The sequence below is a fragment of the Patiria miniata genome, unplaced genomic scaffold, assembly GCF_015706575.1.
Source record: "Patiria miniata isolate m_02_andy unplaced genomic scaffold, ASM1570657v1 HiC_scaffold_1, whole genome shotgun sequence".
Lineage (NCBI taxonomy): Eukaryota > Metazoa > Echinodermata > Asteroidea > Valvatida > Asterinidae > Patiria > Patiria miniata.
The window spans coordinates 26,302,861-26,319,168 of NW_024037047.1; the positions used below are offsets into that span (position 1 = coordinate 26,302,861).

A 16,308-nucleotide genomic window follows, 5' to 3' on the forward strand; every position below is an offset into this window, starting at 1 on the left:
TCAAAAATCAACAAAATAATGACCAAAAAGCGGACTCGGCATTTAGATAAATTATCATTATGGGAGATAATGAGATAAGATAAAACTGTTGGAAAACGAAGACATTGTGTTACTTGGTCTTTTGACTAAAAAAAAAATAATCAAGAAAAAGCGGGAATTGCACGTACTGGTTTACAAAACCAAGCGGCGCTCGTCAGAATGGCTGTAGACATTTTTCATGCTGCCACCATTTCAGTCATGTTCCTTTATCCAATAACACCACCGAATGATAGTATTTGTGTGCAAAAAGGAACCGGACTATTATTCCTTCCAGCCTTGCTTTGGTTAATTTGATTTGAATGGGAGAAAATAAGATGGCCGCAACATGAGAATGGTCTATCGATTGGAGAGCTTTCCAGGCAACTTTCCGATGTGCCACAAGTGACCACAAGAGGGCGCTACATATCGTTACGTAGGCGACAATATAAGAACTGGATGATACCGAAAATAATTTTGCTTAGTCGTGTCTTATAATTATCACTGTACTGCCGTAGTTGAATAAAGCCCATGACCCGTTTCGTTAAATTAAACAATCCAACCTAGAATTTTGTCAGGTTTTGCGTTTCATTTCTGGCCATTCATTCTTTTTCAGGATTTAAAAAATTACAAGTAGGCCTAAGACGATGAAACAGTTAAAAAAAAAATTACGTAAAATATAGTACACCCTAAAATAGCAACATAAGAATCAATAAACAATAACACGACCCATGCACTGAAATGCTCTTGTAGAATTGATTTTAAAAAAAGAACTAAATCAACATCGAGTAGCTGTCTTATATAGCGTGACACTGATAATAATAATAATACTATAAACAAAAACACCAACATTACAGACATACAACATTGAACATAAGGTTATTTTAAGAACCTTTGAGCATGTGAGATCAGGGGCCAATTTCATGGAGCTGCTAAGCACAAACATTTGCTTAGCATGAAAAGTCTTCCTTGGCAAAAACAGGATTACCAACCAAATGTCCATGTGATGTATAGTGCTCGTGATTGATATTCAGCTGTTGTTTGTGTCGCGAGGTGGCAAGCCCAACGATGATAAGGGTGGTCAGGTTCACCCTCGTGAAGATAGAGTAAGGTGAAAAGCAAGTAGAATTGAACTGGAACACTCAGACGGTTGTTTACACTGATTCACTTGATTAAGTTTTAATTTACTTCACTTTCTCCAATTATACAAAATAATCCAAATGAAGATCCGAATAAAGATTCCAATAAGACGACAATGAAGATCCGAATAAGACACAGGGAAAGACTCAAATGAAGTTCCCTGAATGAAGACGATGACTAAGAAGATCATAAAAGAAGACCCCTGATATAAAATAGAGAAGGCCTGTAACTAATGCACTTGAGATGTCAACCTTCTTCAAAGCTTGTGACTTGACAGTCTCAGCAAAGTCTCAGCCCAAAAATGAGAGAAAAGTAGGCGACTTTCGGCCAAGAGTTGGCTTGGTCTAAGCTTCCTTCACCGCCCGCTCACAAGAGGACAAACCATGTGAGCGGTAGCGCTCTTACCGTAATGCAATGAATACAACCCCTCGTCGCGCATAAAATTGACACAGAAGGAGTGTTAACTTTGATTACTGACAATGATGATGACATACTGTTACCAAATAATCATTCTCAAGATAGAGTTAACAAATGACCTAAATGTCCACAAACATATGTCCAAACGTGTTAACTAGGGCTATTACACTGGCGGGGTAAGTACACTAAAAGGAACAGCCAGAAAATAACATTACATTATTCATGCTCCTCGTGAATTATTCATTATTTTAAACCCAAAAACCCATATCGTTACATTTGCTTAGCATGAAAATCACATGGAGTGTTGGCTGGTAACTTGCTTTTACTAAGCCAGACTTTTTTTTGCTCAGCAAAATTGTTTTGCTTAGCAGCTCCATAAAATTGGCCCCTGCAATGTGTAACTGCCGTCCTGATCATTTCGTCTGATTGGGGAATACCCAGAAGAAGAAATCCGTTCATCATTTACATAATGAACATGCGCATGCAGTGAAGACAATACGTAGAATGGCGGAAGCTTTCTTGGGGAATTCCAGAGGCCTGCAACAATGAACATCATCAGTGTAATTTTTTTCTCGAGGAGAGGATTTTGAGGGAATGTTGATAAAGTCAATAAATCTGGAGACAACTTTAATGAACACTATAAATAATGAATGTTTATGAGTGCAATAGTAGGAATAATTTCATGAGGTAACAGATGGAATGTCCACGCGGCGAAGCCGAAGTCATAGGCTATGAAATTATTCTTTCCCTGGCACGAATAATTCAAGGGCAGGCGTTGTAAAGTAACTGACATAAGTACTGGGGAAAATTCCACATGTTCTTTCCTGAAAAACTAACAATCGACCTCAGTTCTATCGCTTAAGACATTTCGTCACATTATGCGTTGATTCCAACACCGTATCTCTCATTCTCCCGAAGAAACATATCATTAACCTCGACATTTCTATACTACCCCACCCCCTCCATACACACCCACCATGACATCTTGAATCAATCCTTGTACTCCCTACACCCTCCTATTAAAAAAGACAAGTGAACCAAAAATAAAACGAAGTCCTAAATGTAATCAGAATATTAACCTTTTTTATCAACGCCCGATAGATAATTCAATTTTGTCAGAAATGAATTTCTACACGTACAGAGTGTGATATATTACAATCCAAAATCGATTAAACCGAACATGTTTCCCGCAATCTACTTCAATACTTTTATTGTCACATGATTTTGTAAGTTGAATTTGTGTAGTCGACCGGAAGCTTAAGGTGAAAGTACGCAATGCATAAATTATACGTTACACACAATACAGCTAATTATGGCGATTGCTCGGATTGGGGAATCCCCTTTCGTCATCGTTCACAGCTATAGACTTCGATTCAAGTCACGAATTAAAACAAAACGCCGAACGCTAACCCCATTCTCAACAAATCCTAATTAAAAATCTTTACCGACAATCGAGTCTAATACGTTGTTCCTTTTATTTGCAGTGGGCTTCTAAATATGGTACACAGGCAGCAGCGATTGAATAGTGCGACTAAAGCCAAAGGGGGAATCCCCGAATTTTTATAAAAACTGTCCCGAACGCGCGGCTCATGCATAATGAGTAACTGCATGGTGGGAAGTCCCAGGCACGTCATTTGCATTGTACATGTACATGTACAGCTAGCCGCACAGACCACAGCATTAAACGCAAACCACAAATACGAAGCACGATTATTTTTAGAAATGTGTTTTTCCCCAAATGTTTGTCCCTGGCCGGCCCGGGCTTTCATGTTTAATAGCCAGCTTATCAGACAACGTGTGGAGAAGAGGTGCTGAAGTTGTTTCGACTGTGGTCCTTTTATTTCTCCGAGGCTGTTCAAAGTTTGAAAGCTGTCACTTTCGTACTACAAGACGGTGTTAGTGTACATGTACTTGTACATCTACTGTGCGTGTATAGTCCGTGTGTTGGCCTGATGTTGATGATACAGTGAATCTACTGACTCCATAAGGAACATGGTATGTACAGGGCGGCCAGCTGTATTTTCCAGCAGATTCTTGTTGTTGATCGTGTTGCAGTGTACGCTGTGGGACTTCAGCAGGCTGACGATAGCTGGACCCGTGCCGAGCCGGTCGGACCCTTCCCCTGACCCGGGAACTCGACCAGCAACACCGGAGGACCGCCGGGGCAGTCTTAGGACGGATCTGGCTCATCAGGATAGCAATGATGATTCAGACATAGAAGCAGGGTCCAACAAGGTACGTGTCACATGGTGTCAATGACTGTAAGCATAAAGGCATTTTTACAATTGTAACGTTTTAAATGGTTGATATTTAGTTTTATGCTATTGTATATAAGATATTATGCAGTTTGAGACCACTTTCACTTTTTATTCAGGCCCGTATATAGCAAACGTAGTTTTACCCCCAAAAATAATTATGGACCTTTCTTAGTAAAAGCATGGAGGAATAAATCCTCCATGGTAAAATTTGACTTGTTTTTAAGAAAACAAAATTGTTGGTGATGTCATGGATTTGAATTAAATTTCTTTAAAATGTTTTCAATTTTTGACAATTATATAGATTAAAACGGACATGATTCCGCTTGAAAGTGGACCTATATCTATGCCGAATTTGGGGTGGGTGTTTTATACCGACCTCAGCTACGGGCTTGGTGGTGTTAATTACTTGGGATGATACATTTGGGCATGTGGATGATAATTTTTTTAAGAAATACTGGAATTTTTTGGAATACTGAAAAAAAGTCGGAGCCGTGAGGGTAAATGTAAGGGCTTACTGCTCTATATTTTTCATAGCCAATTTTTGCACGAGTAGTATTGTGGAGTACTTTTTGGCACAAGTCTATGTACCACGTATAGCCCAGTTTTGTCCACCCCGCTTCATTGAGTAACCCGAGAGTTAACTTGTTTGGACACTATAGGTTTTTAGGCTATGCGAGGATTAGCCTACCAAGTGGAATATTTTTCAGAAGCGTGACGTATCCACTGCTATGGGACATGAAATTAAACAAAAAACTATCAGGCAATTTTCCATTTCTTGCGAATCAGAAAAAAAAGTATTTATTTTTGTGTAATGTTCCAAATTTTTGATTCAGCCATGCTTTTGTGATTTGACATTGCCTCTTAACATTTGCATAAGGTGAAAAAAAAATCGTATTTAAATTATATTCTTTTCCCTGTAGTGCCACCGATGTAGAAGCGGCCATTACAGACAGAGTGGTGTCAGAGGTGGGATCCGGCCTGCCATGAAAGCAAGAAGCTACTCAACAGATTCACAATCGCGTTCCCGGACCCGAAGCACTTGCGGGGGCTTTTGCCAGCGTTGCTCGGTCTGTCGCAGCGGGTGGACGTTGCGAGCCAACTGCACGGCGACCCAGGATACTGTGTGCATGCCATGTGAAGAAGGAGAATTCTGGGACCCGGTCCGATCGCGATGCAAGCTGGTAAACCCTTTGATTCATGAGGTGGTGGTGCAGAACTCCGGCACGCCCTACCCGCCCACGCTCAACACCGCGCATGCTGACCCTACCCTACCCGTCCAGCGTGCCGTGAAACCCGGCGGGCGTCCCCCGCCAGGAGACAGTTACGAAAACAAGATTGACCAGCCGGCTCCGAGCTTGACCGAAGAAGCCAAGAGCGAGAAGTGGTCAGCCGGGTACATCGCTTCTCTCTTCGCCAGCGCAGCTGCTGGAATCACGGTGCTGGTTCTGATTGTCGTGGTCCTCATCTACGTGGTGCTGCGATTCAAACAGTGGAAATATGAGCGTTCGCTTTCAAGTAGAGGTCAGTATCCCGATCCCTTTACATCCCAAAACTTAACTGAAATGTATACGAATCTTGTGATGCACTAGTGGGTTTAATAATCAGGACAATTTCAGTGACAAAAACTTCGGGAACATTAATATTATTTGACCTCAGCTTGGTTGTTTACACGTGCTGTCTAAAACGAATGTAAAGCTCAACACAGACTTCATTCGTAGTATGCTTTTAACAGTATTCGTAGTGTACGTTTGATTTTCAAATGTTAAATTTACTGTGTTGAAAATGCTCATATTTCGAATACGTTCATGAAGAATAAATAACTCGAATCGGTTTCCACAACAGCAGTATCTTTTTTAATCGATGGAGTTAATTACTGAGGGTTTCCGATAAAAAAAAAATGTTTCACTGTACACTTGCAACAATTTGTCGACCGTTTGTGAAGGGGTTGAAGAATTTATTTTTTATTGTATTCAGGAGATTCGAGTCCTTTTCAACATTTGAAGGCTGTCTCTCTATTTATAGGCCTAAAACATCTGCACGCGATATGTCAGTTGCATATAGCTATACAGTGAGCCTGGTAGTTATTTTCCGTTCAGCCCTGTTTGATATTATGGCAAATTTAGTTCCACTTCAAGCAAATTCGATTTGCAGAAGTGTTTGTGAAAATTAGTGGCAAAACATTTCGAACTGCATGGACACAACGGAAAAGCGCATTCCGGTCGTGCCTTTTCCGAGTACACACTGCTAATTGTCTCACACAAGCAGCGAATTGCAGACCGTAGCCTATAGACCCACAAAAAGCCCGTTACTTCTGCTGCAACTTCCTTCGTGCATTTTGTAATATTTCGAGACTATAGTACAACAATGACAATTTGATGCATCATGTAACAGTTCGAGACTGCTGTGTAAACATGACGAAACTTGGTTCCAATTACTTAAGACGGCCTGATGTTGCGATCTTAAGATCTTCCTTGGAGGCAAAATGACATTGGCAGAAGAAACAAACACGTAAAGGGGAAACAAGCCTGCAACATGCTTAGTACAAGATAAAAACGATAAAACAAAGACAAAACCGTTATTACAAGTCAGGAAAGAGGGTCCGCAAGAGGGGATAGTACTGCAACAGAAAAGCAACAACTTTAAACTGAATGAAACTGTTGCAAACTGCTTTCTGAGAGGATAGACCTGGTTAAATATACACATCAAAAATATTAAGAACGGCCTGTCGATGCGATCTTAAAACAAAATCTTTTGACAGTCGTGCAAAAACGAACATGCATAGGGGACATGCAATATATGGTTAATACAACATAAACAACGATAAAAAGTTGTTTCCTACAGAAATAATTCTGACCATTGACCCGAAACCTTCAGTGCTATACACAACGCAGAAAATAGTCTTTTGGGAAATATTTTCAGTCTAAAAATATCCATAGTGGAGTTTAAGGAAGTAAAGTCCCCGTGTATTTTTGACGGCCCTTCGCTGTAGTTTAATATTCATTGGTTCCAAGGTTTCGGCATTGTGGTTACACACAGGGAAGTGTGGTTATGCAAAGGGAACAAAGACTCAAAGAATTATAGATGGAAAATAATCGGGACTTTTTGGGCAGAATTGCGTAATCTTGTTTGGAATTTTAGTTTCTTGTTGTTGTTGTTGTTGTTGTCGTTTTGGTAGCTGGTCCATGTTTGTCACTTCATATAGGCGGGGCGTATACAGGTTTTCGGCTGAGAATAGAATGGTTTCGGAATTGTGCTCAAACAAAGGAAAAAGGCTCAAAGAATTCTTCTGAAAAAGAACGGGATTTTTTTTTGGAAGATAGCGTCATCTTGTTTAGCGTTTTATGTTTGTATTGTTTGTTTGTTAGGTTGTTAGGTTGGTTGGGTTTGTTTGTTTGTTGGGTTGTTGACATTAATGACATGGTCCGTGTGTGTCACTTCAGATATAGGGGTACAGGCTTTTAGTTGAGAACGGAATGGTTGTGACTACGACCTCGTATCCATGAAAGTGTTAAATATAATTCCATACAACATGAAGAGATTCTGGACAGAGTTAACAGGAAAAGAACAGTAATGAATGACATAAAAAAAGAGAAAGCTTCAATATTTTGGCACATAATCCGAGCTGATGGTCACCAGAGGCAGCTCATGGAGGGAAAGAGGGAAGGAAAGCGGAAGAGAGGACGCCCCAGACCCAAGTGGACAAGAGACTTCTTGGAATAGAGCGGCAAGACGTATAAGGGTTGTAGACCACGGGGCATGGCCGATTATCTTGCAGTTTCGTCACGCATATCACAAATCTAAATAAATTGTACACATATCACAAATCTAAACAGATTGTACTTTAAACTGCCCAGGAAGATGATCGGAAACTCACATAAAAATCACCCGTTAATCGGTGACCCAAATCGGTGCTAAAATCGCGATTTAAAATTCTGGTTTTCTGCGTTTTGGCGCTAAAAATACCGAGTGAAGAATTACGTCGTTATTTTCCAACGACCAATCAGCGTGGCCCTTCTGTCCGTGGTGATGTGAATAGACCAATAAGGGGAGCTGTAAGTAAGAGCGAGCGCCTGTGTGAGAGCAGCACAGAACAGACTGAGCTGGAAATCTGTGATTGGCCAACTGCTGGCAAGCGGAAGGCACCATGATTGACTGACTGACTGACTTACTGACTGAATTAAGGCATTTTTGTTCGCTTCCCAATTATAACACCACTCAGAATCCAACGAAGAACGTTCAAAACCTGGTTCAATTTTGTGCATTTTGAGGACCCACCACCTCCCCCCCCCCCCCAAAAAAAATAAACATTCGAATCGTCAGAAATAACAGCGTCTAAATGACAGCGTTCCAGACGAAATAATTTGACGCTGTTTTGATACCAGTAAACGATCTTTAATCAAAGTAAGCTTTTTGGTAATCACTGGGTAGGCTACTTTTGGGAGAAATGCAAATGATATGATGGCGCTAATTTGTCGGTGCACATTATTTTAAACGTCGGGAGCTTGTTTTTTTTTTATTAAGACATGAATGATTCGAATGTTATTTTGTCATTTTAACGAGGGCAAGTCGAAGTGGAAACAGAAAACGAAATAAACTATTAATTAGGCCGATACTGATGAAATATCTTTCTTAAAATCAGACGAAAGTGAAATTACAAAACTGTATTGATTGAATAAAGGCCATACGGTATATTCAGCATACACCTATATTTTCAAGGTTATCGTTGAATATGGGATTTTTTGTTTCAATATTACAAATTACGACCGGTCAAATTACAGTTACGTTTTACATAAGTTTGCAGTTATGATAAAGTGAAGGTGTGATTTTTCGGAGGGGGGGGGGGCTGAGCCCGGCAATAATTGTTGAAGACAAAATTATTGAAAGATAATTAAATCCCACGAAGGTCGTGTTGAAATAAATGTTAATCTTACTTTTGTCACCAGATACGTTTCAAATGAAATAAATGCAAGGGGTGTCACTGTTTTAGTTTTGGTCTTACACGCGCATGAAGGAGGGAAATTCCAAGTGTGGGAAATCCCGTGTTTTGTTTCCAGCAATCCGTGAGTGACCTCTCGAACCCACGCTCTGAAGATAAACGATCCAACGGTGACCTTTGTAACTTCATGCATTAATGTTCGAGTGCTATAGTGTACATGCATTGCATTGACAGGCAGAGTCAGAACATTAGCGAATCAGCACATGCAATTATCTCATAAATGAAAATATTCAAACTTCTTCGTTTTCCATGTGTTTTTACTGGCTTTTTAATGGTATGGACAAACCCGAAACCTGACTTAATCATGTGAGCGAATTACTATTTTTTATCTGAAGAGTTGTAAAGGCCTACTGTCTGACATCATGTCAGTAGTTCTGCTTTCATCAAAAGAAGTCTATAATCCGAGGGTCTAGTTAAAGCCCCCCCCCCCCACCAAAAAAAACCCCTGGATAATTATATTTGGTCTTGAATGACCACAAGTTTTGGTTGAATTTAGCAGAAATTCTTACCAGAACAATTGGTTATAGAACAACCCAAGTTTGGGTGGTTCCAGTTTTCACCTTTTCTTGGGTAAAATTAATTTTACCCAGGCAATTTTTCAGTGTATACAAAATCCCCTTCGTGCGTATCACATTCAGCCCTCTATGTTGACTTGGTTCGATCGACGAATGATTAGTGCACAATTAATGTTTACTTATGTTTGTCTAAAAAGCACACCAAAAACCAGCTTTATGGAGCCTTGTTGGAAAGTAAGAACTGTGTTTTGAGCCCCAGATATTCGGATATCTGATATTTCCTTTGTGTCCTTGGTCATATAATGCATATCGAGGGTTGGCGTCGGTAAATACAACAAAGATGCAATAAACGACCCTCCGATCTCCGGTCGACCTCGGAATATAGCTCGTTGCGTGCGCGGGGGAAATCCCCGCATGAGAAATACCCGGCTTAATCATGAATAAGGCAGTGATTGTTTTGTATTATCATAAATTATACTCGCACTCTGCACTATACCCCAGCACACAGCACATTCGCGCATCGCAGGAAAACCAGTAGTCTTGACTTTCATCCGTTGTTACAGAGCACTCTCTGTACTTCGTGTGGTATGTTGAGTGCATTCGATTACTTCCGAACGCTATCGCGTTTGCACGAGAAAGTGCGGGGTAAGTAATCGAACGCACTGGTTGTGAGCATGCATTAATATTATGCGACCTCGCGCGCCAGCCAATCGGAGTCGACTTTACAAATTGCGACGTCAATTCGAGCAGAAAATGTGGCCTAAGCTGTTGATTGGCTGCCGTGTATTGTAACAACGGGTCCTGGAGACCAGACAGAAGGCGCCCGTTCAATGGTCAGAATCTTGAGGTCAAGACACAGTTTGTTTTGCATATTTAATCGCCGATTAAATATACTGTGTCAGGGAATAATTCATACACTAAAAAAAATATGGGGTGCCGGATTGAGTTTTAGTGATAAAATTATTTTGTGATTCTTTAATGGACGGTTTGATATGATACTCTTTCGATATGACACATGTATTTGGTTTTATTTTTTTTCGGAAAGACTTTGACGCGCAATATGTATGTCATTGTGAAGTCTTTTTCAATCGAAATCCTTGAAACTTGCCATGATTCAGTCGTCGAGAAAATATGCTTATTAATACAAGTAGTTACATAAATGAAAAGCAGGATTAGGCCAAAAAAAATATAAGTCGGTCTCCGGTCAGCGCGCGCGTCGATTTTAATCATGCGCGTCAATCTTTTTTTCCCCCAAAATGTTCCGCGGTAGCTCCAACAGCGCCCTCTATTGCCGCACCTCCTCATGTTTTTTTTTACCAAAGAGCACCAAGGAATGGGAAATTGCACCAAGGCAAATGATCGAGAGCACCAAGGCAAATTATGGAGGACACCAATGTACATGAGGACACCAAAAAAGCAAAATAGTATCCCACCTTGTCTGTACAATCTAAGCTTCAAGAAAAAAAAAAGGGGAAAAAAAAGGCGCGTCGCCGCGTCAATTCCGGAACTTTGGTCTGACCAGAGACCGATTTTGTTTGTTTAGCCTTACAATAAGTAACATTTAAGCTTTGTTTTCAACTTGTTTCAGATTGGGATACGAGAAAAAGTAAAACAGTCTTGAGAAACACAGAAATAAACATGCTGGAAATAATAGACAAGAACTACTTTCGAAAATTATTAGCATGACAGCTTTCGATATAGGCCCTTATACTTCATGTCATCTCAATTATTGTATATCTTTTAAAAGATGACATAATCATATCTAGAGCGAAACGGCGAAGTTTATACCGGCGTCTTCTCAGAACAGTTACTGTTTGCGCAACTCGCTATGAAATAATACTCACGTGTTATAAACCGCAAAAGTATTTCACGTTGTGTTCTTTATCATTTTTCTACCACGGTCGATCACATCATTTTTGCTAGAGGAAAAGGGAGTTTCCCTATTTCTTCTGAAGAGGAAACTGCACTTTTACGTCTGGTTGAGCAATTATGTGTTATATATATAAATATAGATTTATGCACGGTTTTCGATTTCACTTTCAAAAAAATCACATATGGTCGGAAAGACTGTCTGACGTTGTGGTTTACCTTTTCCACTAATGAAGATCTCATAGTCGAATAACGGTGACTAATATTGGATGTCGAATTCTTTGAAATGGTCATAATTATACTTCCTGTATGTTGCGTGTCCCAATTGGCGTAAATTCAGAGCAAAGATAATATAGTCTCCCGTGCGTTTTAACATCAGACTGTTTTTCTGCGGACGAATTTTCAAAGTGTCTGTTTGGTTTTGGCACCCCTAAATTGCCTTTTATTTCTGGTTATATTTGCGCCAGTTCTAACGCTCAGAAAGATTCGCATGAATTATTGTCATGCCCTAATATAATTGAAAGTTGTACTTCCTTTTTTCATTCGATGTGTAATTCTCTACAGTTCTACACTGTAAAAAAGTTGGGCAAAATGGGTTGATAATTCGACCAGTGCTGCCTACACCTTTGGGCAAATTCTTCCCAACAGTTTTTAGACAGTTTTTACCCAATTCAACTCAATATGAAGTAATTTCATACCAATGTCGGGTAAATTACATTGCCCAACAGTATTTTACCCAACCTTTTTACAGTGTAGTCAAGTTGTTCAAATCGCGCTACAGAAGACAAACCGATATCTGCTAAATTCCCCTTATAATTTTTTTTTCTCTCAGTCAGTAGCATCGACTGTAAATAAAGTTAAATTTGTGTAGTTTGAGAATCATCCAGCTGACGGTAGAATTAAATCTACGTGAGGTTTACTGTTAAATTAACTCCCTTACTTACTGTTAAGTTAACATTAACAACTGATCGTAGAATGTGTTTCTGCTTACAATTTTGTTTTTATTCTCTTCATAACCACTCTTCCGTGTATCCAACTGCTGTCGGAAAACAATACTATCGTTTTCCTCTTTAAACTAACGAAACCCCTTTTTGAAGAGTATAAGTTAACCTCCAGTCAGTGATTTCGACTGAACTGACCATGGTAATTAGTTAAACTTGATAGCTTCTTATAACAAAATGTGGGTTTTTTTTCAAGCCTTGACGTCACCATTTGCTGAGAAAGTTACCCAGAAATCTTGATAGTTTCTATTTTTTTGTCCTCATTCCTTTCTTAAAATGCAGGACGTTGTTTAACATGGAGGTCATGTTTCGGAAATTTCTGCAAAAAGGGAAGCCACACTGTCGCAGGTGATACCGACTATTCGATGACGAATAATCGAAATACTGAATTGCAGACACCGTTACAACATGACACAGAAACAAGAGTCGATTCAGATTTGTCGAAAGCGAGGGAACCGAATAGCCAGACCCTGCACGCACCAGGCTGCAGCGTCTGGATCGACTTGGCAGACACAGGGTTTCAAGAGGATGAACACTCACTGCCAGCTGCATCTACAGGTGAAGAGCATCAACCAGACGGCAGTTTCATGACAAGAAATTCTTTACAGTCACGCGAAGCACGAAAAGGCCTCCTTGAAATTTGGGAAGCCGCCGATCATCCGCCATTCCCTCCTTCTGATGAAAAACAAGAAGGAGAAACGGTAATTACGCCCCAAGAAAGACTTTTGGGGAGAGAGATTCCTGGCAAAAGGCATGCTGGGATATCTGCTACAGACGTTCACAGGAACCAAACGAAAACAACGCCCTCTTGCTTGCCATTACCTTTACCGCTGCTGTGCACCACAAACATTCGAACTGTAGTCGCAGACGTACACGACCCTTATATGGATGACACGCCGGTCACATTTAACGGAACTGACATTTAGTATGGGTTGGATAATGACCGGTTATGTAATACGCCAGTTGCCTCTGTGCTATAATATTTATGGAGCTGGCTCAGCAGAAAAGAGGTATACAATAGTGTTTGCAGGTGGATAGTCGATATTGTTATGGGCTCGGTGCACGAACAACAGAGGGCGTTTTGACCACTTTCGAGATCCCCGGCCATAGACGGGACACACCGTGTCCGTGACCACAAGAAGATGCCTGTTTCTGAGGTGCATAAGTTCGCAGGTAATTGCACGCATGCATTGCGCGCGCGTGCATTTCCGCAAGTTGTACAAAGTATATTGGACAAGGCATGCGTACTGGGCATGCGCAAAGGTGTTGGAACGCGATTCACTAAATATGTATGTAAGCCACATGGACCACATTGGGGTCAACACACCTTGGGTCAGACAAATGAACAAACCACTACTTAGTCTATAAATTGTACTGAACTAGAAAATCTTTAATTTGAAAACTTGGACGGAACTCTAGATCAAAAATCTATAACACCAGCGCTGATGATGATAATCAAGAAAAACTTTAAGTAGGCCTACATGTAAATGTTTAGGTCAACGATGACACTTTATGAATAAACAACCATTTATCTTTCTGACAAAAACAAAATACCGGTATACAGACAATATTAGGGCCCTAAATATATTCTAACAAGGATATTTGAGACTCTTGATGTCACTCTAAGGCTATCAAGTCCCAATCCAAAAATGTTGATTGACTAGTCAGTTCAGTTCTCTTCACTTCGTGGAGTTCCGGCGAAACCACAGTTCAACGTCACTGTATACGCTACACAGTAAACGGTTCCTTCACAAGATCCCTCCTGCTTGGAGATAGACTGTTGTGAGGGATGCTCCCACGGTAGTTCACCTTATGCAGACAGCATACATGTACATGTAATTCCTGTCCTTGTGAAGATTGTAACATGTGTAAACTCACATGTGGCCAGTCCAGTCACCAACGGCTTGATCCACTCAAGATGTGGAGCAGAGTTCCAGACTGTGACTGTCCAGGCAGCAAAAATACGGATCAATGTTAATCCCCAAAATATCAGGGTACACCTGAGAGTAAAAGAAAGGCAAAATATGTACCTTTAACAAAAGGCTTGTGTCTCTACACAAAGCAATTTATCTTAGGGGGTCAAAGCAGACGGTAGATCAAATAATCCACCCAACTTCTAGCATCAATACACTTTAAACTTGTTCAATTTGTAACACAACTCAACATGTCACTTAATTTGAATCATCCCAGTATGTGAGGTTTCATTAATACGGAAAGGTATATTGGTCACAAGATCAATTATTTCTTCTAGATGCATTAAAACTGGCTCCCGATTTAAACAATTCACATTTGTTTCTGTAACGTTAATTTCAACATCAATTATCAACACAACTTATCATCAAAAATCACCCCAAATGTTATAATCATCCCATTATCCTTCACTTATTCTCACCTGAGAGCCACAAGCTGTAGGATTTCAATCAATGTCAAACTAACAGTTGACTTTTAGCAAGAATCTTGGCATTTCACTGCGGGAATTTCGCCAAAACATGTGCGAACATGGCGCCTTCCATGGTTACAGTACACGCGCGTCTCATAACCGCTTGAGGGCGCACTTCAGCGTACCGCACGGGCTACATGTAGACTTCTGTTACATGATAAATCATTTGTTTAGGAAAAACTAGCTATAATTAACATAAATGATATTGTAGCTGGAACATGTAATGATCATCTATCTATTCATGACATGTATATAGCACTGTTAATTCGGCTTCTGGTAGGTCGACCAGATGCATAAAAAGACTTCCAGCTAATTATTTGCCATTCAGAATCAGTGGAAATTAATAGTTTGCACTCTAGTATAGGGCTACCTTTAGTTGACTTGCCTTTAGTGACTTATCTGTGATTAAAGTAATGCTACTGAGCTAATGACCTGTTCTTGCCACGCATGTGAGTTTAAATTTACATTAGATACAAAGTGCATGGTCACGTCTCAAGCGACACCATGACTGCAGAAATAGCCTTGCGACAATACATTCAGTTGCATGCACTGGTGTAGCATGTGCTCGTGTTCAGTGTGTAAACAGTGCTGGCGAAGAATGCATGGTAAAATGTGTATAATGATTTGTATGTGCTTGCTTGTCTGAATATAGCATTTGAAGCACAGTCATGCATGAGATACATTAACTTCACAATAATATGGACATCTGTAGTAAACAATCGCATTATAATAATTTCTCGAATTCATAATAGGCCGGTCCTGAATGCCCCAATCTCGACGCACGTGGGAAAACAACGCGTGCACATCTCCAATAAATGCCACAAAGCTAGCTATGCGCATGCATCACTGCACTATGCATGCACACTGCATGTTCCAGCCGGCGTCATACGCGCGTGAACACTTCAAACTTTTTGTGTATGCGTGTCGGGCAATTAACCTATCGTCAGTGGTAGAATTGCGTTACAACTGAGTCAACGCAGCTTGGGAAAAATTGTCCAATTACATGATAGAGAAATGGACGCGGAACGCGCAAAATCTGAGATAACGTAGTGTACGAAAACTCCATAGGGTTGTCTATTAAGGGGCGTGGCCTCTCGCAAACGGCGATAGGTCAAAACTCAAGGTTGTGACTGGTCCAGATGTACAAATATTGACTGTTTTAACGTGTGGTATAGTAAAACTAGTCTCCCGAGGTGATCCATGGAGTGTTTTTGTAATAGAATGCTCCACGGATTAGCGAGGGAGGCCAGCCTACCACGAGTTAAAGCAGTTTATATTTGTTTTACAACACCTCACCCGCAGATTCTGCTTGATTTTAAGAGACAACTAATTAATTTAATCTTAACACAATTAAAATGTATTTCTATTTCAATACGAAATTAGTGGCAAATTTACTTGAACTTTTCCAAATCACTCCACGAAAGTATGTCTCGTTCTCGGCCAATCAAGATACAGAATCTGTGGGTGACGTGCTAGAATAAAAACTGTAATAAATGATGAATAATCATAATATTAAGCTTCCATATTCATGTGTGAACTGTTCACAATTAGTTATTCTACTTTTACATTGATAGATATTGATTGGAGTGTGACTTGTGTTCAGAGCTGAGAAGACATTAAACAGAATCAATCGGCTGGCTTTCGATGGTTGAGTTAA

At 40.2% G+C, this 16,308-nt stretch overlaps 1 protein-coding gene and 1 long non-coding RNA gene across 2 annotated transcripts; one reads left to right on the forward strand and one right to left on the reverse strand.

Moving 5' to 3' along the window:
• Positions 1 to 3,220: 3,220 nt before the first annotated feature.
• On the forward strand, positions 3,221 to 16,308 carry LOC119726877. The gene is made up of 4 exons (XM_038198734.1): positions 3,221 to 3,807; positions 4,751 to 5,351; positions 12,494 to 13,504; positions 14,795 to 16,308. The coding sequence occupies exons 1-3, from the start codon at positions 3,565 to 3,567 to the stop codon at positions 13,135 to 13,137; spliced, it is 1,488 nt and encodes a 495-aa protein (XP_038054662.1). The 5' UTR covers positions 3,221 to 3,564; the 3' UTR covers positions 13,138 to 13,504; positions 14,795 to 16,308.
• On the reverse strand, positions 13,579 to 14,783 carry LOC119726888. Its single transcript, XR_005270862.1, has 2 exons — positions 14,604 to 14,783; positions 13,579 to 14,211 (listed from the first exon to the last, which is right to left on the reverse strand). It is a non-coding gene; the product is annotated as an uncharacterized LOC119726888 (long non-coding RNA).

Excerpts from the sequence above, each read along its gene's own strand:
- LOC119726877 (XM_038198734.1), top strand. The coding sequence starts at position 3,565 with ATGGTATGTACAGGGCGGCCAGCTGTATTTTCCAGCAGATTCTTGTTG. Across the intron at positions 3,808-4,750 it reads TAGAAGCAGGGTCCAACAAG|TGCCACCGATGTAGAAGCGG; the intron begins GTACGTGTCACA and ends TTTTCCCTGTAG. Across the intron at positions 5,352-12,493 it reads GCGTTCGCTTTCAAGTAGAG|GACGTTGTTTAACATGGAGG; the intron begins GTCAGTATCCCG and ends CTTAAAATGCAG.